The sequence below is a fragment of the Mustelus asterias genome, chromosome 14, assembly GCF_964213995.1.
Source record: "Mustelus asterias chromosome 14, sMusAst1.hap1.1, whole genome shotgun sequence".
In the NCBI taxonomy this organism is placed as follows: Eukaryota; Metazoa; Chordata; class Chondrichthyes; order Carcharhiniformes; family Triakidae; genus Mustelus; species Mustelus asterias.
In genome coordinates, this window is record NC_135814.1 from 44416027 (window position 1) to 44441930 (window position 25904).

General features: G+C 41.8%; 1 protein-coding gene across 9 annotated transcripts in view; it reads left to right on the forward strand.

Moving 5' to 3' along the window:
• LOC144503629 (RNA-binding motif, single-stranded-interacting protein 1-like) overlaps positions 1-15756 on the forward strand; it is a 240687-nt gene extending 224931 nt beyond the window's left edge. For all 9 annotated transcript variants that reach the window (XM_078228267.1, XM_078228268.1, XM_078228271.1 and 6 more), the window contains 4 exons: positions 2671-2781; positions 10127-10207; positions 11217-11301; positions 13172-15756. In XM_078228267.1, the coding sequence (XP_078084393.1) occupies positions 2671-2781; positions 10127-10207; positions 11217-11294 (270 nt within the window). In that variant the 3' untranslated portion in view covers positions 11295-11301; positions 13172-15756. The remainder of the gene's footprint in view (positions 1-2670; positions 2782-10126; positions 10208-11216; positions 11302-13171) is intronic.
• Positions 15757-25904: the final 10148 nt, after the last annotated feature.

Sequence of the window (25904 nt, forward strand, 5' to 3'; positions counted from 1 at the left end):
ATACCAGGCAACATCCTGGTAAACCTTCTCTGCACTCTCTCTAACGCCTCCACGTCCTTCTGGTAGTGCGGCGACCAGAACTGGACGCAGTACTCCAAATGTGGCCTAACCAGCGTTCTATACAGCTGCATCATCAGACTCCAGCTTTTATACTCTATACCCCGTCCTATAAAGGCAAGCATACCATATGCTTTCTTCACCACCTTCTCCACCTGTGTTGCCACCTTCAAGGCTTTGTGGACTTGCACACCTAGGTCCCTCTGTGTTTCTATACTCCTGATGACTCTGCCATTTATTGTATAACTCCTCCCTACATTATTTCTTCCAAAATGCATCACTTCGCATTTATCCGGATTAAACTCCATCTGCCACCTCTCCGCCCAATTTTTCAGCCTATCTATATCCTGCAGTATTGCCCGACAATGCTCTTCGCTATCCGCAAGTCCAGCCATCTTCGTGTCATCCGGAAACTTGCTGATTACACCAGTTACACCTTCTTCCAAATCATTTATATATATCACAAACAGCAGAGGTCCTAGTACAGAGCCCTGCGGAACACCACTGGTCACAGACCTCCAGCCAGAAAAAGACCCTTCGACCACTACCCTCTGTCTCCTATGGCCAAGTAAGAAGTTTAACAACAGGTTAAAGTCCAACAGGTTTATTTGGTAGCAAAAGCCACACAATGTGGCTTTGTGTGGCTTTTGCTACCAAATAAACCTGTTGGACTTTAACCTGGTGTTGTTAAACTTCTTACTGTGTTTACCCCAGTCCAACGCCGGCATCTCCACATCATGGCTCCTATGGCCAAGCCAGTTCTCCACCCATCTAGCCACTTCTCCTTGTATCCCATGAGCTTTAACCTTCTTAACCAACCTGCCATGTGGGACTTTGTCAAATGCCTTACTGAAATCCATATAGACGATGCTTCCGAATGTCCTCTGGGAGATCTAAGCCACTATCCCCTCACACAGACTTCAGTATTTTCTTAAATGTGTTCCTTCCCTTTGATCTTCCTACCCTCTATTGTTTCATACAGTCTCTCAGAAGTCCCTTATATAAGAATTGATTAAATACCTTTCTATTACTTCATAGCTTATATATATTAAAAAGTAAACTTACCCCATCTTTGCCTCACTTACAATTTTACAACTTGTGCATGGTCCCCTTTGAACTAAAACTACTTATTTTATTGCCTTATGTAAATCCTTAGGTAAGCTCCTCTTGGTTCCCTCTTCATTAATATAAAACCATTGCTTACTGATGTCTAGACCCTGACAGTCTGTTTCTTAATCCAATTACATCAATCACACCCCCACCAGCCTGTTTTCCAGTATATGAGAAATATGATAGTATTACTACCAAAATAAAATATCGTAATTCCTCATTTTTCTGACAGCATCTAATGCTAGATATTATGTTCTGGATTTTGAAAGCACTGGCTGGTTGAGTATATGATGTGGAGATGCCAACACTGGATTTCTGTGTCTCTGTGCACTGTTTGAGAGCACATTTCCACTCCATCTGACGAAGGAGCAGCGTTCCGAAAGCTTATGGTATTTGCTACCAAGTAAACCTGTTGGACTTTAACCTGGTGTTGTGAGACTTCCTACTGGTTGAGTATAGTCAGTACTAAATTACTGACAGCAGATGGGACATACTATTTGATATGATCTGCCACAGTCATTTGGATATACAACCTATGTGCTTAGCATCACATTGACATTGAAATTCATGTACCATGTCACATATTTGTATGATAGGCAAAATGTCTTTTTGGCTTGATGGCAGAATCTTGTTAATGTAAAATAACACTTGTGTTGCTACTGCTGGCTTCAGCTGTTGCTCAGATTTCTAAGGTGCTTTACCATTCCAGGGTAATCAGTTGCTCCCTTTGAAATTTGGCATTCTTGCATCTGTCCTTCTAAGTGCAAGATAAAAAGGTTCCATCGCATGTATCTTTTGTTCAACAACACAAAATTTCCTTTCCAACACAAAAACAGAAAATGTTGAAAAATCTCAACAGGTCTGACAGCATCTGTGGAGAGAGAATAGAACCAAGATTTCAAGTCAGGATGACCCTGCATCAGAGCTGGCCATCCTTATAAACTCCAGAGAATATAAATCCAATATACTCAGTCTCCCATCATAGGGCAACACCCTCATCCCAGGAACCAATTTAGAGAACAAACCTTCAATGGTCTAACACTCCTAACAAACTAGCCTGCAGAAGGGGTGGAGAATTCTTTCTGTGGCTATTCAATGTATTAAAGCTGGAGAATTTTCTTTTTCTTTTTCTCTTTATATTTTGTCTCCACATTTTGTGCTGCCCTTCTGAGAATGTTGAGGCTTGCCACTTCGAATTCTATTGAACACAGTTTTTATTCTGTGTTCTCCACTTAAATCGGATATAGTGAAATGAATGGCGGGCATACTTCATTGTCAACATTAGTGTCACACCATGATGAGTAACTCTGTAAGATGACCTAGAGTCTAACTTAAGCTCCTTTACTTGGAAATTTGGATCCAATTATCTCTACTAGTCAGCACAAAATACATGACCTGTGGTTTAGTCACTCTGTCATGCTTGTAATATTTATTTAAATTATTGTGGTGATAACCAAACCAAAACCTGTTTTCCTCAATGTATTGTTTTTCTCTTTTATTTAGGGAGCAGTAATGTCGCCATCTATGGATCATCCTATGCCAATGCAGCCTACATCAATGATCAGCCCACTGACGCAGCAAATGAGTCACCTCTCATTAGGCAACACAGGAACGGTACATGGTGTTCCAGAGCAGGGTCGTTTCAAGTTGTTAACCTCTACTTCCCTGAAGGAAGCTCATTCTAGAAGAAACATTATAAGGAAATAACTTACAATTCAGAGTTGCAAAGTGGGAGTCATTCCAGGCCTGCAATATTTAGAATATAGAAATAGCAGTAGGATATTAACTTCATCAAATCTGCTCCACCATTTTATTAACCATAACAGAGCTTTATCTTTTTATTCCCAGTTCCTTGCTCTTTCTTCTTTTCCTTAAGTGTCCGAACTTCCCAAGTCAGCATCTGAGGGACGTTTCAAATGCTTCTCCATCTTTATGCCTATTGAGCACTGCAATTCTTGTAGTGCTCAATGTCTGAAGTTTTTTTCTGAATTGACTTTGAATGTAGTTGATTTGAATTTTGAATTCTGGCTTCCCTTGTTGGAAAGAAGAGCTGTTCCCTATGTACTTTACCAATTCCTTTGTTATTTGAAACTTCACAATTACATCATTCTTGGCCTTCCCCTATTTAGGAAATACAATTCAATTTATCCACCTATTTATAGCTACATTTTCTTTTATGCAGTGTGGGTATCGCTGGCCAGGCCAGCATTTGTTGTTCAACCCTAATTGCCCTTGAGAAGGTGCTGGTGAGCTGCCTTCTTGGCCCACTGCGGTCTATGTGGTGTAGATACATCCACAGTGTTGTTAGGGAGGGAGTTTTAGGATTTTGACCCAGTGACAAAAGGAACGGCAATATATTTCTAAGTCAGGGTGGTAGTTGGCTTGGAGGGAAACTTCGAGATGGTGATGTTCCCATGTGTCTGCTGCCCTTGTCCTTCTGAGATTGTGGGTTTGAAGGTGCTGTCGAAGGAGCCTTGATGTGTTGCTGCAGTGCATCTTGTAGGTGATACGCACTGTTACCACTGTGTTTCGGTGATGGAGGGAGTGAATGTTTAGGTTGGTGAATAGGAATGACAATCAAGTGGGCTGCTTTGTCCTCGAGTATTGTTGGAGCTGAACTCAACCAAGTAAGTGGATAATATTCTATTACACTCTTGACTCATGCCTTGTAGATGGATAAACCTTGGGGAATCAGGAGCCGAGTTACTCACTGCAGAATTCCCAGCCTCTGACCTGCTCTTGTAGCCACAGTATTTATATGGCTAATCCAGTTCAGTTTCTGGTCAGTGGCAACCCCCAGGATCCCAGGGGATTGAGCAATTTTAATGCCATTGAATGTCACGGTGAAATGGTAGTGTTCTATCTTGTTGGCAATGGACATTGCCCACAACTTGTGTGGGATGAATATCACTTGCTACTTATGAGTACAAGCCTAAGTGATGTCCAGATCTTGCTGCATGTGGACATGTACAGCTTCAGCATCTGTGGAGTTGCAAGATGTACTGAACATTGTCCAATCAACAGAGAACTTCCCCACTTCTGACATTGTGAATGAGGGAAGGTCATTGATGAAGCAGTTGAAGATGATTGTACCTAGAGCACTACCCTGAGGAACTCCTGCAGTGATCTCCTGGGACTGAGATGATTGGCCTCTAATAACCACAACCATCTTTCTTTGTGCTAGATGTGACTCAAACCAGTGGAGAATTTTCTCTCTGATTTCCATGGATTCCGTTTTTCCAGACCTCATTGATGTCCCACTTGGTGTTGAGGGCTGCCTTGATGTCAAAGACAATCCTCTCAGCTCATCTCTGCAATTCAGCTCTTTTGTCCATACTTGGACCACGGCTGTAATGAGTTCTGTAGTCAAGGCAGAACTCAAACTAAGCATCAGTGAGCAGATTACTTCTGTGTAAGTGTTGCTTGATATCACTGTCAAAAACACCTTCCATCACTATGCTGATGATCAAGAGGAAGCTGCGGGGGTTGTAATTGATGTCTTGATTTTTGTGGACAGGATATATCTAGGCAATTTTTCACTTTGTCAGGTAGTTGCCAATGTTATAGTTGTACTAGAACAGCTTCGCTAGTTCTGGAGCACAAGTCTTCAGAACTTCTGCTGGAATGTTGTCTGGACCCGTAGCTTTTATAGTATTCAGTGCTTTCAGAAATTTCTTGATAACACGAGGAATGAATTGTATTTGCTGAAGATTGGCATCTGTGATGCTAGGTACCTCAGGAGGAAGCCAAAATGGCTCATCCATTTGACACTTCTAGTTGAAGATAGTTAGAAATGCTTACTCTAGCCTTTTGTAATCAGGCAGACTCTCATGAGGCTGGAAGATGAGGAAGGAAGGAATTTTAACAGCTGTAAGAAACTCTTTCCACATCACCCTGCCTGATGAACGATCACCGAGCTTTGCGTTACCATGCTATTTCCAGTTCAAGCTCAGCCATTCCAGGTGTAAGAAGGTAACAGCAGAAAAACCCAGACCTGGAGACTCCAGAACAGCAGTCAATTGCAGCAATGCAGTTTAGGATGCTGCACATCTGCTGAATGGTTGTTCATTTCATGCTATTCTACAGGAGTACTTTCCAAACTCTACAGTGCTGATCCTTAAACTGCTTAGTGGCTGAAGTGTGTATAATGTCTACCTAGATTCTCTGACATATTTTGGTACTTCAGACATTTTGCCTATTAATTTATCTCCCCAACTAATAGTTTTATATTTTGATTTTCCGCCAACATTTATTCTATCATTTGCACATTTGCAAATAAAATAATAGTATCACTTCCATCTCTGAGTCAGAAGGTTATCTGGTCACACCCACCAGAGGTATTGAGCTTGGAATCTAGTCTGACATTTCAATACAATAATGATTAACTGCTGCATTTCGGAGCTCTTATCTTTTAGATGAGATGTTAAAATATGGCCCGTTCTGCCTGTTCAGCTTGATTTTAAAGCTCTGTAATATTATTGAAAGGAAAGCAGAGGAATTTTACATTTCTGTGGCAAACGTTTAACCCTCAAGTGAGACCAACAAGACCATTAACACTGTGGGGCCATGCTGTGTGTAAATTAGGTATCTCATTCGTATTACAACAATGACATAATGGGAGAAGTAACTAATTGGCATTAAAGTTCTTTAAACTTCATAATGGAATGAAAGGTATGTACAAATGCAAGTTTTTTTTAACGTCCTCAAAGAACTCTACCAGATGAGGTGTACACCAATTTAGCTTTGACAAAGACATGCAGGTTCTCTGTAATCAGTTTGTTTTTTCAGATAATCAATTTAGGGGAGGTGGCACAGTGGTATTGTCGCTTGATTATTAATCCAGAGACCCAGGGTAATGTTCTGGAACCCAGGTTCATATACCAACATGACAGATGGTGGAATTTAAAACTCAAAATATCTGGAATTAAAAGTCTTGAAGATGAACATAAAACCATTGTAGATTGTTGTAAAAGCCCATCAGGTTTCACTAATACCCTTTAGGGAAGGAAATCTGCTATCTTTATCTGGTCTGGCTAACATGTGACCCCAGAGCCATGTCAATGTGGTTGTCTTAAATGCCCTCTGAAATGGCCTAGCAAGCCACTCAGTTGTATTCAACAACTGCATATGGAACAAAAAGGAATAAAACCAGATGGACCACCGGCATCGACCTTGGCAGCGGAAATACAACAGAAGAGCTGTCTCACAGACTAGTCAAGCAACAGCTTGGTGTAGTCATACTCACGGAATCATACCTGACAGATAATGTCCCTCACACCACTACCATCATTCCTGGGTATGCCCTGTGTCACAGGCAGGACAGACCCAGCAGAGGAGGCAGCGCAGTGGTATATAGTCGGGAGGGAGTTGCCCTGGGAATCCTGAACATCAACTCAGGACCCCATGCAGTCTCATAACACTAGGTCAAACATGGGCAAGGAAATCACCTGCTGACAACGACACACTATCCCCTCTCAGCTGATGAATTAGTACTCCTCCATGTTGGATACCACATGGAGAAAGCTCTGAGAGTGGCAAGGGCGCAGAATGTACTCTGGATGGGGGAATTCAATGTCCATCGCCAAGTGTGACTCAGTAGTACCACCACAGACTGAGCTGACCAAGTCCTAAAGGACATAACGAATAGCCTGGGACTGTGGCAGGTGATGAGGGAACCAACAAGAGGGAAAACATACTTGACCTCATCCTCACCAAACCTGCCTGTGACAGATGCATTTGTCCATAACATTGGAGTGTCACCACACTGTCCTTGTGGAGACACAATCCCATCTTCACATTGAGAATACTCTTCATCATTTTGTGTGGCACTACCACGTGCTAAATGGAATTGACTTTGAATAGATCTAGCATCTCAAAATTGGGCATTCATGAGGCACTAAGAGTCATTAGCAGCAGCAGAATTGAACTCAACCACAATCTATAACCTAATGGCCCGGCAATAGCCTCATTCTACCATTATCACCAAGCTAGGGGATCAACCCTGGTTCAATATGGATTGCAGGAGGGCATGCCAGGAGCATTACCAGGCATACCTAAAAATGAGGTGACAACCTGATGAAGCTACAAAACAGGACTATTTGCGTGCCAAACAGCATAAGCAGCAAGTAATAGACAAGTGATCCCACAACCAATGGATCAGATCTAAGCTCTCCAGTCCTGCCACATTTAACCGTAAATGATGGTGGACAATTAAACAAATCGCTGGAGGAGAAGGCTCCACAAATATCCCCATCCTCTCAATGATGGAGGAGCCCAGCACATCAGTGTAAAAGATAAGACTGAAGCATTTACAACAGTCTTCAGCCAATTGAATTCACCCCAAGCGATATTTAGAAACAGCTGAAGGCATTGGACACTGCAAAGGCTAAGGGGCCTGACAATATTCCAGCAATATTGAAGACTTGTGATCCAGAACTTGCCGCAGCACTATCCAAGTTGTTCCAGTACAGCTACAATACTGGCATGTAAACGGCAATGTGGAAAATTGCCTAGGTATGTCCTGTACACAAGAAACAGGATACTTCCAATCTGACCAATTAGCACCCCATCAGTCTACTCTCGATCATCAGTAAAGTGATGGAAGGGATCATGAACAGCGCTATCAAGCAGCATTTACTCGGCAATAATCTGCTCATGGATGCTCAGCTCAGGTTCCGCCAGGGTCACTCAGCTTCTGACCTCAGCTGCAGTATTGACGACGTGCTTCAGAACTTATCATATCCCTACCCAAGCTGTTACAGTACAGGTACAACACTGGCACCTACCTGACACACTGCAAAATTTCTCAAATATGTCCTGTCCATAAAAATTGTAATAAATGACATCTGGCCAATTGCTTTCTTTCAATCATTGACAAAGTAAAGGCGGGTGTTGTAACAGTGCTGTTAAGCGGCACTCAACAAAAACCTGTTCAGTGAGACTCAGACTTTGGGCCACCCAGCTCCATACATCTTTCCAGCCTTGGTTCAAACATGGACAAAAGAGCTGAATGCCAGGAATGAGGTGAGAGTGACTGGCCTTGACATCACGGCAGTATTTCACCGAGTATGGCATCAAGGAACCGTAGCAAAACTGGTGTCAATGGGAATCGAGGGAGACCTTTCACAGTCATACCTGGCACAAAGGAAAATGGCTGTGATGATTGGACGTCAATCATCTCAGCTCCAGGACATCATTCCAGGAATTCTTCAGGGTCGTCGTATCATTTCTCCTACATTAGAAATTGCCCCAGGGAGGTTTATAACAGGTTTCGCAAAACGTAAGCCTGGAAAAAGGAACTAGCTGGGGGCACACAATTAAGTACAGCCCTTGGAGGAGAGGGACATGCCGGGGCAGTGCCATTGGAGGGCCCTGCTGGGGAGCTCCATTGGGGGGGTGGGAGGCAGTGATGGTCTCTGTGTGCATGTGGGGGGATTTCCTTATTTCTTATTGGAGATCAAAGGGTGCCTGGATCTCAGGATTTCCGGCAATGCCAGCTTTTCCGGGCCACCGCGTCAGCGTCACGTGTGAACCACACATGCAAATTTGGAATGAAATCTGTTTTCTTCAGTTACTTGATGTACTCAAAAAAACTTTTGTTAATATCCTTTATACTATCTGCATATTTTATCCACATTCTGTCTTTATCTTTTATTTTCTTTCTTGCTGTAAGTCTTTCAATTTCATTCCTACACTTTGATCTTTACATTCTAAAGATACACATTTGTCTTTGACTTCAGTGCAAAATCAGTGATAGTGTATTGACAAACCCTTATCCACTCTATCTGAATTGCTTTTCAATTGATTTCAGTGTGAAAGACATGAGAGGTGCCATTGCTCTATCACCTGCAATAAATTTATAGCTCCTCATGGTTTAAGGATGGTTCAAACATCTCTCACAGATAATCATTCCATCAACTCAAGGGCAATTAGGGATGGGCAATAAATGCCAGCCTAGCCAGCAATGCCCACATCCCACAAATGAATGAAAAAATCTCAGAAGTAACTCTATTGCCCTTGAGCTGCAAATATTGTTCTGTAATCTACTTGTTCTACATAGATTCCACTGTTGGTCTTTAGATTTCCTAACTAATTTCTCTAATTTTATTCCAGTCAATTCCTTCCTCAACATTAGCTTGTTTAAGTCTCATCCTTTCAAGCTGGATGGCAAACTTAGTCATGCCATTATTTTCAAGATCCTCCCTTACTAGTAGGCTGGTTATTATTTTTGGTTCGTTGTCATAATTTAATAGAATATCATCTGTTCCCTTCTAGGCTTTAGAACATGCTGCTTTGGAAAGTAGTTTAAATGCATTTAATACAACTGTTTACTTTCCTGTTGTGTTTCTCTATCCATTTGTGCTACCAGTCTCTTGATTTTATCTGTAATCCCGCTAGTACTGCCTAAGACACCTTATTTTGCCAAGTCGTTTCCTCCTCCCTGTCTGTTGGCCCCTTTACCATTTTGCTTTGTATTTGTTTAACTTCCAACCTCCAATACCCCAACTCTTTCCCTTCATACAGGCTATTTAAAAATCTTATTGCCCCTATTTTTTTTCCACACATCGTGCAGTTATTCATTAAGAGAAAGTAGCAGATCAAGAATTGTTTTTAATTTTTATGGTTGTAATTGATAACTTTGAACAATTGGAGTTAAAGAATATATACCAAAAAATTGCAAAGCAAAAATATATATGCATATTTTTAAATATGCAAATCATTTTAGAAGTTTTATGAAGTGGTTTGCAAATGTATAATATGTCAGTTGTAAAATATTGTGACTGTGTTGGAATGGGCACATAATTAATTAATTTGATACACTTTGATTTAACTTAGAATGAAGGTTAGAGTGTACCACAAGTCTAATTTATTAGTGTATTCAGATCTTCATGATCACAACAGCAAGATTATGGCCATCAAAGACTGTTCATATTGTTTTCTTTCTATTTTATTTTTAAAGTACATGCCTGCTGCTACTGCTATGCAGGGAACATATATCCCCCAGTACACACATGTGTCAACAGCACCTGTTCCAGTGGAGGTGAGTATTGGTGTGCTTATAACATTTTCATCGATTATAAGCAGTTATTGAAACAAGAATTTTGTTTTTTTCTTAAATTGGGTCCTCAATGAAATACATTCAGATATTTCAATCTCTCAAAATAACAAGTTAACTTTTCCACACCCACTTGGAAGTCAGTCGAAATATTCTCAATTAGAGAATAAAACTCATGTTTTACTCGTGCAAATAAACTATTGTCACCACTTTCTATTCCAAAAAGTGAAATATGCATATGCACACAACTCAGTCTAGGCATTGAATATGCAATAACAGGACTTAAAGTTAAAGTTTAATCATTACTCACAAGTAGGCTTACATTAACATCTCAATGAAGTTACTGTGAAAATCCCCTAGTTGCCACACTCCGGCACCTGTTTGGGTACACTGAGGGAGAATTTAGCATGACCAGTTCACCTAACCTGCACATCTTTGGACTGTGGGAGGAAACCAGAGCCCCCGGAGGGAACCTACACACACATAGTGGAGAACGTGCAAACTCCACTCAGTCAGTGACCCAATCCATGGCACTGTGAGGCAACAGCGCTGACCACTGTGCCACCGTGCCACTTTTTATACCAAAATAGTAATTCTGTACTTGGGTTAAATATGTACATGGATAATTATTTTAATGTCAAGTGCTTATTGTATAATGCTTACTAAACTATTAATATGTTTGTTATATTGATATCTCAATAAATGTTTGATGCAATTAACAGAACTCTGCCCATTTCAAAAGCATGTTTTGTAGAATACTATGATTGGAAAACTATACTGTCTGTACTGCCTTTCTGATATCATTGTCTCAACAGTGAAATGACCTTTTGTCTGTGATTGATGCAATTAATCTTGAGAATGCGAGCTAGTAATCTGTTTTTTAAAAAATGATAATAGTGAAAATCTACAAATGAATTCATGACAAATGACCTAATTGTAGTAAGGATCTAATGATTTCAGCATGTGCCTTATTGATTGCATTTCATTATCACAGGAGCCTAGTCAGCAGCAGCAAGTTTCTGTAGAGACATCAACTGAACACTCTCCCTACTCCTATCAGCAAAGCAAGTAATTCTCAGGTAGCTAATAATTGTTGTATGTATTGATGATTTATTTATCCCTTTGAAGTTTTTAGGTCAAATTGACAAAAAATACACCAACCAGATGCCAATGCACTGTGGGTAATTTAAATCAGAAACATCTTAAAAGCATTTTGGTTGCACTTTCATAATGTATCTAGTTGCTTGAATGGCATAGTGGATAATGGGCAGAATTCTCCCAAAAAAATTCAAAAGTGTCGAATTCGCTTGAAAACTGGAGTAATTCACGCAGGTTTTCTTCAGTGAAAGTTCAGACAAAAATTTCCCACACTCTGTGCACTGCAGAGGCCATCAGCGCGAATATCATTAAATTTCAGGGGCAGGGCCTATTCCCACTGGAGAGGCTGAATTCAGCATGCAGAGCGGTCTACTGCCGCATGCCCGGTGGGCAGTGCCAAGATGCCCCCTGGGCATTGGCACTGTGCTCCACTACCAGAGTGCCAATGCCCAGGAGGCACCCCTCTCTACCCGTCACCCAACCCTCTGGGGAGCCCCAATTGCCCCCCCCCCCCTCCCTCCCTCTTCACTCCAGTGCGATCGGGCCTCTAGCTTCCCGAAAGTGTGGAGCTACTGTATGGAATACTCCTAGCGGGGTGGGAGAGGCTAGTAGACCCGGAGACTTCAGTCCTGGGGCCTTTAATCATATTCAAATGACATTAAAATGTCCTCTTGAATACATAATACAACTCCACGCCTATTTCCGGCACGGAGCTGGCGGCTTCAGGAGAAGCGCTCGGGCCGGACGCCCAGTGTAGATCACACGGATCTGGCCCCACTGAAATCTCTCGGCCTGGGATAGTAGGATCTCCCCCAATATGTAAAATGTTCATGAATGTCTTTACTTTAGGATAGTCCTAAAGTTCAACTGTGAATTAATAAGTAATTCCTCTGATTATTTTGATACTATAATCAAATATTATGTCAACTTTTGATGTAAAAGTTTGGATCCAACAGTTTATCAGCAGAAAGGCACAGCTTCAAGGTTAAGGAAATAGTGTGCACGTTTCACGATATGTTAACGTTAGATTGAATAAGCATCAGTTCATTCTAGCCATATTTTTAATGAAATGACAAATATCTGCAGCTCATTAATAAACTAAAACATACACCTACATTTCAATATTTATTTTGCTCCTGCCTTTTCTGTAAGAAACTGCCAAATTGCTTACTTTTAATGAAAATAGCTCAATCAGTTATTTACGTTCATGTTAATTTCTCATCTTTTCACTGGAATTAGTACATAAAATACAATTTGACATTCAGCTAAAATAAGATGTTTACGTTTGTGTAATATTAGACCATTTTATAATTTGGACATTTTTATCTAGTATGGCCTATTTGGCTATGAAGTGGTGTACTTCACGAATAGTTACATTTCTATAATCAGGATACGACGTTTCTGCTTTGCCTTCAGGTTTCTTGTGCATCATTTGCCTTTTTCTCACAGGCGATATTCCTACAGGACAAGATACATGCCTGTATTTTAAACGTACTTTCATATGTGAAGATTCACACTCGTGATGTTCAAACGAAAGTGCTGCATTCTTGGAGATCATATAACTCATTGATATTTATAGAGTCTTGCTGTGGGTAAATTGACTGCCATACTTGCCTAAATAATTGACCACTAGATATCCTAAGAATGCAAAAGGCATGATATAAAATGCAAATGTTTCATTTTTCCTTCATTCAGCGATGGTTCTATATGTTCCTTTGTTTACTTTGGCAAATGGAACATACAGAAAGAGATAATGCAGGAAAAATGAAAAATCTTTTGTGATGCTCATCTGCTTAAAAACAGTGAAGATGTCCTTTGTAAAAGTTTGTCTTCCTGATTTTTGTATTTCAGATGTGCAATGATGGCCCTTCCCCACTTAGCGGAAGACATTCAAGGACTGAAACAATCACGGATTCTAATCCAATATGCTTTAACATTGTCAACCTTTTGCACAGGTTCTGAAAAAATATTTGTAATAAAATCAACTGAAACAGACTATTTTGGTATAAGTTCTGTGAAGTACATATAAATGCTTACATTCATTAAGGGGTAAATAAACCTCCGGGAAATAAGTTTATTTTATTAAGGAAAGAAAGCTTATTTTTAAGAATTTGTCTAAACAGTAACATAAACCTTCTGTATGCATAGATTGAGAGAGTGAAATTTATTATTCAAGGTGCATGGCAGATTGGTCTTCGTAGACTAAAGACTTCTGTTATGACTTATATTACTTCTTCTGTATTATATACCAGGATTTTTTCTGAAGTTTCAAAGTAGACCAGGTATCTTCCACTGATATACTACGCTTGCTGTGTGAGTGTTGTTGTGAAGTGTTAAATTGTTAAGAGTTCTTTTGTTAGATGCCTACTTTATTATCGGTAAAGTGATGTGATATAGATTTTTTCCTCGAGCTACAATTTGCCTTAAACCTCATGTTTCAGTAGCTGAAGCATTTTCAAAACCTCTATAAGATAGTGCTTTGGCCATAAAAAATGGCTCAGTAATGCCTTGTAAATCAGCATAAATAGACTTTTATAGAATTGATAGTCCTAATTTGACTGGTTGTGGATCACACCTTTTTAATGTATTGTAGATTTTTTTTATACTTTTAATTGTTCTTAGCTAAGTAATAATTGAGGTAGAAATTTTAAGAGGAAAAAGCATGTGTTGGGTGAAACACATTTTCTGAGTTTGATGAAATTTTAACAGAATGAAGTGTTTTTAAGGTGGTTGGGTTGTAAATTCATCTGATAATAGAAATGAGTTAGGAATTCTGCTACATAGTAAAAATGAAAAAAATCTTTTGGCTTTTTTCAAAATAAATTGATGTTGTAGTCTTAGAGTAGATAAAAGGGGTAAGTGTGGGTGCACCTGTCATAACAGAATGTTTTTTTCTTCTGCTTTAGCAGGTTTTAAGAGAGTTGCTAAAGCTTAGGTGATTTATGAATGCTCACAAGGTAGTAAATAAATGAGTTGCTTTTAGAGAAAAATATGAAAGCTAAACCAGTTTTGTTCATCGAAAATAAACTGAGAGTGACATAATTTTGAATGGGTACTAGCTCTTCATTAGGTATATCAAAAAAGACTTGGCACTTTTGAAAGTTAATATTACCAAAGAATTATGAGCTAGCAACTAGTCAAATGGAAAAAAAAAATTTTCTCTCAGCCTAGAATTTCTTCTGTACACTTTTACTTTGTTTTGTGCCGGACCAGTTTGCGATTAGATGTGCCTTTTTATGTGCATTTGCATTTAATTTTTTTAAATGTAGGGACACAAAGAAGCATGAAGGAAGATTTTGATCTAAGCAGTGCCACACTTTATATAATTTCCATTACCATCATCTTCACTACATGTGCTAGAGTAATAAGAATGATTTTGAAGCTATGAAATCACTGATAACTATTTGGAGCTTTACCTGATAGAATCAGTTTTATTTCACATCAAGCCAGTAGAGCTCACCTCATTTATTCATGACTTTGTATTTAAAAAGAAATAAAATAGGTTGTCTTCCAAGAGACTGTGCATTTGTCTGGTCAGCTGTTTGATCAGTTATCTACCTCAGGGTTGTATTTTCTGTTTTACTGGGTCAGGTTGCTGGGCCTGCCTGCCTCACTAGACCAAATTACTCTAGCTCAGGAGCTAGGGCTAAACAAGTTATTTTTTCATATGTTTAGCTATTTTTCAGAATTATTGTAATATGTCAATGTATTAAGTTCTTGTCATCAGTAAATTTCATAGTTTCAAAATATTTGCTGCTGAAGAGTTTTTTTTAAATAGCTTTGTTAGATTCTCAACACATATATCTTGTATAAAGCAAAACAGTTGTGGTATTACTTGATCAGTACTCCCTAGAATATTTCTGTTGTGTCAAAGTCCAGGCAAATTGCAGCATTACCATGTACTTGGATGATTGCTAGAATCAGAGCGACAGACAAATATTGGATTGTTACGTATTGTTCAAGACTGAAATCTGAGAGGTCTATATAACCATGTGGAATTGGCTCCTGTTAATATCTGAACTAAGTGCCATACTCATTATCTGGATAAGATTTGGAAAAAAAATCCGCTGTACATAAAGAAATGATCAGTTACCTAAAACATGACATTGTAGACAGCCATTAAATTATAAAGAAACTTAATTTATGAAGAAAGACCTTTTGTACAGATTGTTTGAAAAAGATTTTCATAGAGATGTCTATATGATCAAGAGAATTAATTTTTTATTTTTGTTTTACTCGTGCCACAAACTTGCCAGTGGTAACTTATTTGTCCGGTTCCAAATGACTCATTCTGTAGTTTTGTTTCCTAAGATGTGTTGTTTAAGCCAAGAAAACATTTTTGAAATGTAAATTAATTTAGATTGGTACCTTAGTATTTCTGTTGATTTTCTTTTGGAAAACTTTTGAATAAAAAACGACCAAGTGAAAATACGTCATCTTACAGTTGTATTAATCTAATTACTTTTCATTTCTAGTCTTGGGTTTTTGGTCAAAGTAGTGCTCTATAGAATCTCAGTTTTGTGCATTTTATGTCATTCTCTTTCTACCTGTATTATGTTGCATACAAAAATGTTATCATTTCTTAGCTTATGGAAAAAGATAATCAAAGAAAGTTTGATAGCTGTTTACAAAGGAAATCTGTATAGGTGCAAATTCTGAAAGAAAGCAATAAAATTTTGGTACAGGTTAAAATAGCATTTTAATCACTTGTGTACCTTGTCATGTATCAGTGGCAACAAGGTGCATAGGCTCTGGTATTTATCGGACAAAGCATATTAATGCTTAGGTATATGCTGTCTGCACTTGCCAAAAGAAAAGAGAGATCCTGGGCTTAATAAATAGAGGCAGAGAGTACTAAAGTCAAGAAGTTGTGCTGAACTTGCATTAAAAATTAGTTTGGTTTCAGCTGCAGTATTGTGTGCAATTCTGGGCGCCACGCTTTTGAAACGATGTAAAGGCTTTGGAGAGGGTTCAGAAGAGAGCCAGTATTTTACAGGTTTCAGGGAGTGGGTTGGAAGGCTGGAGTGGGGCAAAAGATTATGTGGAAGAGAAAAGTGTGGTGTTTCTGTTGCCTTCCCACTGCCACTGGCATGTTGGCAGATGGCCCTCCCACCTAGAAGCCAATTGGGTGCCATTTACATGCCTTTTTCAGCCACCACTGACATTTTACCAGCCATGTGGGGTGACCACCAGTTATATACCACAGGTTCCTTGCAGGTTCAAGGAGAGTGGGAGTCCTCCTGATCAGGCATTCTAAGGCCCACAGAGAGAACTTCCCTATCGTCCCAAGAGCTGTCAATTCAGCAACGCCACCCATCCGTCCAGCCCTCACCAGCTTCCCCTATCCCTTCTACTTTAGCTGCAGGCAGTGTCCTGCTGGGTGCAGTCCAGTAGTGGCCACCACTCCCAAATGGCACTGCAGGGACTAAAGAGCTGTTGGCCCTCCAATTGGACGACAGCTCTTGGGGATGTGATCTAGCCCTTAAAAGGAATGGGAGCCCCATAGGCAGAAAGTTAATTGTCTAATGGACAAAAGACTCATAAGTTGGTGCTCCCAGAAATGGCTAAAATGAGGTTGCTCTAACTTTCGAGCCCTTGAACCAAGCCACTTTACCCATAAATCCTGTACTGATTTACCAGAACAGTTCTAGGAATGAGGGATTACAGTTATAGGAACAGACTGGAGAAGTGAGGTTTGTTCTGCCTTAGACCAGTGAAAGGTAAGATAAGATTTGATAGATATGTCAAAATCATGAAAGGTTTAGATACAGTAATTAAAGTGAAACTGTTTTCAATTACTGCAAGATTGATAACCAGAGGATGACAGTTCAAGGTGATTGGCAAAAGAACTAAAGGCAGCATGAGGAAAACTTTTTCATGCAACAAGGTTTGGAATACACTGCCTGAAAGGATAGTGCATACAGAATCAATAGAAGTCTTCCATAGCGATTTGGATAAATATTTGAGGGAGAAAAAAAAGGGGAGGAAAGAACAGTTGAGTGGGACTAACTGGATGGTTCTTTGAAAGAACAAGTGCAGATTCAGTGGACAAAAATGGCCTCTTTCTCCACTGTATTAGTTTATGATTCTATGATCGGTCAGTAATTATCTGGTTGGATTTTTCTCAGTAAGAAGTCTCACAACACCAGGTTAAAATGCAACAGATTTATTTGGTCGCAAAAGCCACTAGCTCCTTCGTCAGGTAAGCGGGAGTTCTGTTCACAAACAGGGCAGAAAGACACAAACTTAATTTACAAAATAATGGTTGGAATGCAAGTCTTTATGGGTAATCAAGTCTTAAAGGTACAGACAATGTGAGTGGAGAGAGGGTTAAGCACAGATTAAAGAGATGTGTATTGTCTCCAGCCAGGAGTGGGAAAGAGTCTTTACCCACTCAGGTCAACCTATAACACAGACTACACTGAGAGGCTTTGCCGTCGCACTTCTCTCACACTCCTCAACCATCTCATACACCAGCTCTACAGCAAACGCCGCATCCAGGAAACCAAGATAGAGTCCATATTCTCAACTTGCGCTCAGGACACAGACCAGCTGCGAAACTCTGCCAAGCAGACGAGACAAAGGAACTACGCCATCTACATGCACACCAAGAACAGGAAACTTGAGAAACTCGGCATCACCACCAGCAGCAACCAAGCCTCCCCCGGTACCACAGTAGAAAACAGTACCATTACAGGGAAGTCCATTGTCAACTTGTCTGACTACACACTTCAACCAGACGAAATCGAAGTTCTCAGCCGAGGGCTCAATTTCTGCCCCACCACCAAAATAGACCCCATCAGTCTCGCAGCAGACACAGAGGAATTCATCAGGCGAATGAGGCTGCGGGAGTTCTTCCACAAACCCCAAGAGGCCAACAACGAACACAGTGAGACAGCCAATGAACCGGAACAGCCAACAGAGAGATTCACAGCGCAGCAACCGAAGAGGAAAGAGTCGAATTGGACTCTTCCGGAAGGCCGCTGCCCTCGACTTGACATGTATGCCCAAGCCATCAGGAGGTGCGTCAACACCAGATTCATCAGCCGCACTCACCCGGCCGTCCCATTGTATTGGGCAATGGGATCCTGTGCGAGAACCTCTCCGGCTATGTCAAGGGCATCCTGAAACCCATTGTACAAAGAACCCCCAACTTTTGTCGCGACACTACGGACTTTCTACAGAAACGCAGCACACATGGAGCAGTTTAACCAGGAGCATTCCTCGTCACAATGGATGTCTCGGCACTCTACACCAGCATCCCCCACAATGATGGCATTGCTGCAACTGCCTCAGTACTCAACGCCGACAACTGCCAGTCTCCAGATGCAATTTTACAATTCATCCACTTCATCCTGGACCACAATGTCTTCACCTTCAACAACCAGTTCTTCATCCAGACACATGGAACAGCCATGGGGACCAAATTCGCACCTCAATATGCCAACATCTTCATGCACAGGTTCGAACAAGACCTATTCACCTCACAGGACCTTCAACTGATGCTATACACTGGATACATCGATTACATTTTCTTCCTTTGGACTCATGGTGAACAATCACTGAAACAACTATATGATGACATCAACAAGTTCCATCCCACCATCAGACTCACCATGGACTACTCTCTGGAATCGGTTGCATTCTTGGACACACGCATCTCCATCAAGGACGGTCACCTCAGCACTTCACTGTACCGCAAGCCCACGGATAACCTCACGATGCTCCACTTCTCCAGCTTCCACCCTCAACACATTAAAGAAGCCATCCCTTCGGACAAGCCCTCCGTATACACAGGATCTGCTCAGATGAGGAGGATCCCAACAGACACCTATAGACACTGAAAGATGCCCTCATAAGAACAGGATATGGCGCTCGACTCATCAATCGACAGTTCCGACGCGCCACAGCGAAAAACCGCACTGACCTCCTCAGAAGACAAACCCGGGACACAGCAGACAGAGTACCCTTCATCGTCCAGTACTTCCCCAGAGCGGAGAAGCTACGACATCTTCTCCGGAGCCTTCAACGTGTCATTGATGAAGACAAACATCTCGCCAAGGCCATCCCCACACCCCCACTTCTTGCCTTCAAACAACCGCACAACCTCAAATAAACCATTGTCCACAGCAAACTACCCAGCCTTCAGGAGAACAGTGACCACGACACTACACAACCCTGACGTGCCGGATCATCGACACGGATGCCATCATCTCACATAAGAACACCATCCACCAGGTACACAGTACATACTCTTGCAACTCAGCCAACGTTGTCTACCTGATACGCTGCAGGAAAGAATGTCCTGAGGCATGGTACATTGGGGAGACCATGCAGATGCAACGACAACGGATGAATGAACACCACTCCACAATCACCAGGCAAGAGTGTTCTCTTCCTTTTGGGGAACACTTCAGCGGTCATGGGCATTCGGCCTCTGATCTTCAGGTAAGCGTTCTCCAAGGTGGCCTTCATGACACATGACAGCGCAGAGTCGCTGAGCAGAGACTGATAGCCAAGTTCCGCACACATGAGGACGGCCTCAACCGGGATCTTGGGTTCACGTCACACTATCTGTAACCCCCACGACTTGCCTGGGCTTGCAAAATCTCACTAACTGTCCTGTCTGGAGACAATACACATCTCTTTAATCTGTGCTTAACCGTCTCTCCACTCACATTGTCTGTACCTTTAAGATTTGATTACCTGTAAAGACTCACATTCCAACCATTATTTTGTAAATTGAGTTTGTGTCTTTATATGCCCTGTTTGTGAACAGAACTCCCACTTACCTGACGAAGGAGCAGCACTCTGAAAGCTAGTGGCTTTTGCTACCAAATAAACCTGTTGGACTTTAACCTGGTGTTGTGAGATTTCTTACTGTGTTTACCCCAGTCCAATGCCAGCATCTCCACATCATGGATTTTTCTCAGCAGCCTACTCATAATTCTCAGTAACATAATCAATGTTGTCATCAGCAATGCTATAAGGTGGTCATTTACTCATCAAAACTAAATTTCTGTTCCAATGGCACCACTCAGCTCCAGACCTCAATGCAGCCATGGTCTAAATGTAAACACAGTCTGATTTCCTCAAGGGAAGGCAGGTGCCTGCCCTTATCAAGACAACATTTGAACTGAATGTGACACCAAGGAACCCTAGTTAACCTACAGTTACTGAGATTGGAGGGAAGCTTTGAAAGTGGCAGGTGTCATAGCTGGCACAAAGAAAGATGGTTGAAGTTGAAGGCCAATCATTTCTTCACTATTGGGTGGCACAGTGGTTAGCACTACTGCCTCACAGTGCCAGGGACCTGGGTTTGATTCCCGGCTTGGGTCACTGTCTTTGTGGACTTTGAACATTCTCCTCTTGTCTGTATGGGTACCCTCTGGATGCTCTGGTTTCCTCCCACAGTCCGAAAGATGTGCGGGTTAGGTGCATTGGCCATGCTAAATTTTCCCTCCGTGTACCTGAACAGGTGCTACAGTGTGGCGACTAGGGGGATTTTCACAGTAACTTCATTGCAGTGTGAATGTAAGACTACTTGTGACACTAATAAATCAACTTATCAGTGTACTATCATAAAATCAACTATCTTCAACTTTTAAAAAATTAATTTATGGGATGCAGGTGTTGCTGGTTGGGCCAGCATTTATTGCCTATCCCCAGTTGCCTTTGAGAAGGTGGTAGTGAGCTGCCTTCTTGAACCACTGCAGTCTCTGGTGATTCATTAATGATTTGCCTCTGCCATAAAATCAGAAATAGGGTTGTTCACTGATGATATAGCATTCAGTTCCATTCACAAATCCTTAGTTAATGAAACAGTCCTAGCCCACATGCACTAAAACTTGGACACTACCCAAACTGGAGTTGATAAGTGGCAAGCAACATTGCACAAGGCAATGGCCATCTCCAATAAGAAACCACATGATCACTTCCTCTTGACATTCAATGACATTATCACCACCAAGGCAAGAATTCTGCACCAAGTGGCTCAACTCCTAACTCGCCAAATCCCCCTAAGCCACTCAAGGAAAAGTCAGGGGGAGTGTGAGGGAAGACCCTCCACTTAGGTGTATGGCTACAGCTGCAACTTGATTCAAATTTGACACCATCCAGGGAAAAGTGATCCTCTTGATTGGTAACAAACCTGTTGGCTTAAACATCCATCTTTTAAACTGGTATATTGTAGTTGCTGTGTGTGCTACCTCCAGAATGTATTAAGTAACTCACCAAGGTTTCTTCAACAGCGCCTCTCAAACCCTTGACCTCCACCACTTCGAACAAGGGCAGCAGGTGCAGGGAACACAACTGCCTCCAAGTCGGATACCATACTGGCAAGGTAACACATAGGCCACTTTCCCTTCTTCCTTTCTTGGGCTCCCTGGATACCATCATTGTCTTCATCTTTTATCTAAGAGCTTCACAAATAACCTTTCGCAATGCATTCAGGTTAAGGAGATTGTGAATTGCAGAATGTGCAGTATAACTACAATCCTTCAAACAGCAATTACTTCCATGGACAATCCTGAGAGGCCTTCCTCTATTTTATCAAACTGATAACACCATCACTCATACTTGTGTCCTGTGCCCCACAGCACTTATTTCCTCAATTGCTAACCTTCACCTAATTCACTCAATTTTGTTGTTGAACAAACTACTGCACAATCCCCATGTAAGACAGGTCAGCAAAGGTGACATTTCCAACCTGAAAAGTTCACATCCTAAAAGGAGCAAATCACGGAGTCATTGTGTTCTGGTTGTGCAAGATGGAAAAGTTTACAGCCATTGTCCCAATGCCAGGTCAGTGACCAAACAGTTACGTTGTCACTGTGACCTCAAAGCCACAAGCTTTCACCTCCATTTTTGTCTCCTATTCCCAGTGGGGTAATAATATTTTTAGCTTGTCTCCAGATCCACAATGAGGGGCTAGGTAGGAGGACAATGGAGGATGGAATTACTTTTGGATAGCGAGGATGATAATGAAGCATGAAATTCAGATTCAAGTCCATCCATAAGTACCTAAAATGACCATTTTCACATGCTGTTCTGCAATAACCCTTCAATCTCAATCCCTGCACATCAGCTCAAGGGGAAGAGTGGTTCAATTGAAGATCTGACACCTGAGTGATTCAGAGAGTCTTAAGAGTGCCAGAAGAAGAAGCAATGGCTGAGGATGTGTCCATTTCAATAGCAGAGGCTGATCCTGAATATGTGGTCAGAGTACTCACCTAAAAAAATGTTCAAGGACCATCACGCCTGCATGTGGGCTGTAAAGTTAGTGTACAAAATTGTGCAGCAACTGATCAATCGAACATTAAATAACTGCACTGGAGCCCAAATCAAGCCCCAGCAAAGAAACAGTTGGTACCAATGTATCATGTGTCATGTCAAATGGGCTGTAGATTCACTATCGCCTGTTTTGTGCGACTGCCGAAAAGACATTTCGTCCACTATCACAGTGGGAAAGCGTGATGTCAGGAAAGAGCAGGTTTGTATCTGTTCACTTTGGACTTGGTTGTATTCACATGGAATGTATGAATTTCTGTCACGCTTTGTGATTCAGAGAGGTTAACACGTACTGGAAAGGATGTCTCTAATTTGTGATGACTTATTCGATCAGTTGGTGACGATTGGCATTGTCAAGTTTGGAAAATAAATCTGATGTCATTTCCTAGGGTAGATATCCATTGAAAAATTGATCCTTTATTTGATGGTAGCGAGGAGTTAATACAGAAGTTAAGACTTTTGCTGAACCAAAGAGAAAACAATAGTATTTTAGCTGAGGTCTTAAACTGGTAGGCACGTCAAGATTCCATGTACTCACTTGAGAAAAAAGCAAGTACCTCCAACAGTGCCAACCCCCTCCCCGATTTCAGGAATGTGACGATTGTAACTATCCTCAAGAAGGGAGAGTCTGTGAATCATGCTGTAGAAACTATCAAGGTATTTTCTCTCTGGTCCGTAGAAGGGAAATTTCTACCACGCGTTCTCTTGAATCGTTGACTTGCTGTGGGTGAGGAAATTCTCCCAGAGACAGGCTGGAATTTTACTGACCATCATGTACTCAGAGTTTGTGGATGACTGCAGTATCATTGCCCCCACTCTGCAGCAGATTTGCAAGCCACTCTCGATTTCTTTAATTCTGAACACAAGAAACCCAACCTGTTCTTGAATGTTGCCAAAACAGAACTCATATCAGCCCACTCTTGAATAGACAAATATTCCACCTCCCATATATGTTGAAGGAGGGACCCTGAAATATGTTGAGTACATACTTAGAGGGGCCTGCAGTGCCTGAGACTTATTTATTCCAGCTTTGATGAACCCCATGATGTGCCTGTTCATTAGCATGGCACATGCAGCTCTCTGTTATGCAGGAGTCAGACATTACAGCGCAGTACAGGCCCTTCGGCCCTCGATGTTGCGCCGTCCAGTGAAACCAATCTAAAGCCCCTCTAATCTACACTATTCCAATATCATCCATATGTTGATCCAATAACTATTTGAATGCTCTTAATGTTGACGAGTCCACTACTGCTGCAGGCAGGGCATTCCACGCCCTTACTACTCTCTGAGTAAAGAACCTGCCTCTAACATCTGTCCTATATCTCTCACCCCTCAATTTAAAGCTATGTCCCCTCATGTTAGCCATCACCATCTGAGGAAAAAGGCTCTCACTATCCACCCTATCTAATCCTCTGATCATCTTCTATGCCTCTATTAAGTCACCTCTGAACCTTCTCTCTAAGGAAAACAACCTCAAGTCCCTCAGCCTTTCCTCATACGATCTTCCCACCATACCAGGCAACATCCTGGTAAATCTCCTCTGCACCCTTTCCAACACTTCCACATCTTTCCTATAATGCGGCGACCAGAACTGTATGCAATACTCCAAGTGCGGCCGCACCAGAGTTTTGTACAGTTGCAGCATGACCTCATGGCTCTGAAACCCAATCCCTCTACCAATAAAAGCTAACACACCGTATGCCTTCTTAACAACCCTATCAACCTGGGTGCCAACTTTCAGGGATCTATGCACATGGACACCCAGATCCCTCTGTTCATCCACACTACCAAGTATCTTACCATCAGCCCAGTACTCTGTATTCCTGTTCACCTCACACTTTTCCGCATTAAACTCCATTTGCCACCTCTCAGCCCAGCTCTGCAGCTTATTTATGTCCCTCTGTAACCTGCCACTTCCCTCCGCACTGTCTACAACTCCACCGACTTTAGTGTCATCCGCAAATTTACTAATCCATCCTTCTACGCCCTCATCCAGGTCATTTATAAAAATGACAAACAGAAGTGGCCCCAAAACAGATCCTTGTGGTACACCACTAGTAACTGAACTCCAAGATGAATATTTCCCATCAACCACCACCCTCTGTTTTCTTACAGCTAGCCAATTCCTGATCCAAACCACTAAATCACCCTCAATCCCATGTGTCCATATTTTCAGCAATAGCTTACCATGGGGAACCTTATCAAACGCTTTGCTGAAATCCATATACACCACATCAACCACTTTACCCTCATCCACCTCTTTGGTCACCTTCTCAAAGAACTCAATAAGGTTTGTGAGGTACGACCTACCTTTCACAAAACCGTGCTGACTATCCCTAATCAAATTATTCCTTTCTAGATTATTATAAATCCTATCTCTTATAATCCTTTCCAAAACTTTGCCCACAACGGAAGTAAGGCTCACCGGTCTATAATTACCAGGGTTGTCCCTACTCCCCTTCTTGAACAAGGGGACAACATTTGCTATCCTCCAGTCTTCTGGCACTGTTCCTGTAGACAATGACAACACAAAGATCAAAGCCAAAGGCTCTGCAATCTCATCTCTAGCCTCCCAGAGAATCCTAGGATAAATCCCATCCGGCCCAAGGGACTTATCTATTTTTACCCTTTCCAGAATTGCTAACACCTCTTCCTCAATCCCGTCCAGGCCAACAGCCTGCATCTCAGTACTCCCCTCAACAACACTGTCCCTCTCCTGTGTGAATACCGACGAGAAATATTCATTTAGTGCCTCTCCTTTCTCTTCAGACTCCACGCACAACTTCCCACTACCGTCCTTGACTGGCCCTAATCTTACCCTAGTCATTCTTTTACTCCTGACACATCACTGAGGCTGAGAGAAGCATCGCTTTGTCCTTGCTGCAAGTCATCATCATTCCCTTGCAAAGTCAGGCCAATGACTTCAGCCCCCTGCCTAATGGTAGCTAATGGCGGCACAGCATCATTAGCTTGACCTTATAACACCTCCTATACCCGCTTGTCCCCAAAATGAGAAGCGCTCAGGGCATCCTTTGCTCATCAATCAATTCTGGCCCTGTCCACTGCCCAACATCTTCCTCCTCCTCGGAATCACCAGGCCAACTGCCCTCCTTAACATCCTCTTTATCTGAGGAAATCTGGCGCTTGCCATCTCCTCCAGGTCTAGGTTGTCTCCCCTCTGCAGCGCTATGTTGTGGAGAGTACAGTGGAGCACAATAATGCGGGAGACCCCCTGGGGGCTGTATTGTGGCGCATCCCCAACCTGTCCAGGCAGTCCCATCACCTGCTCCACCAA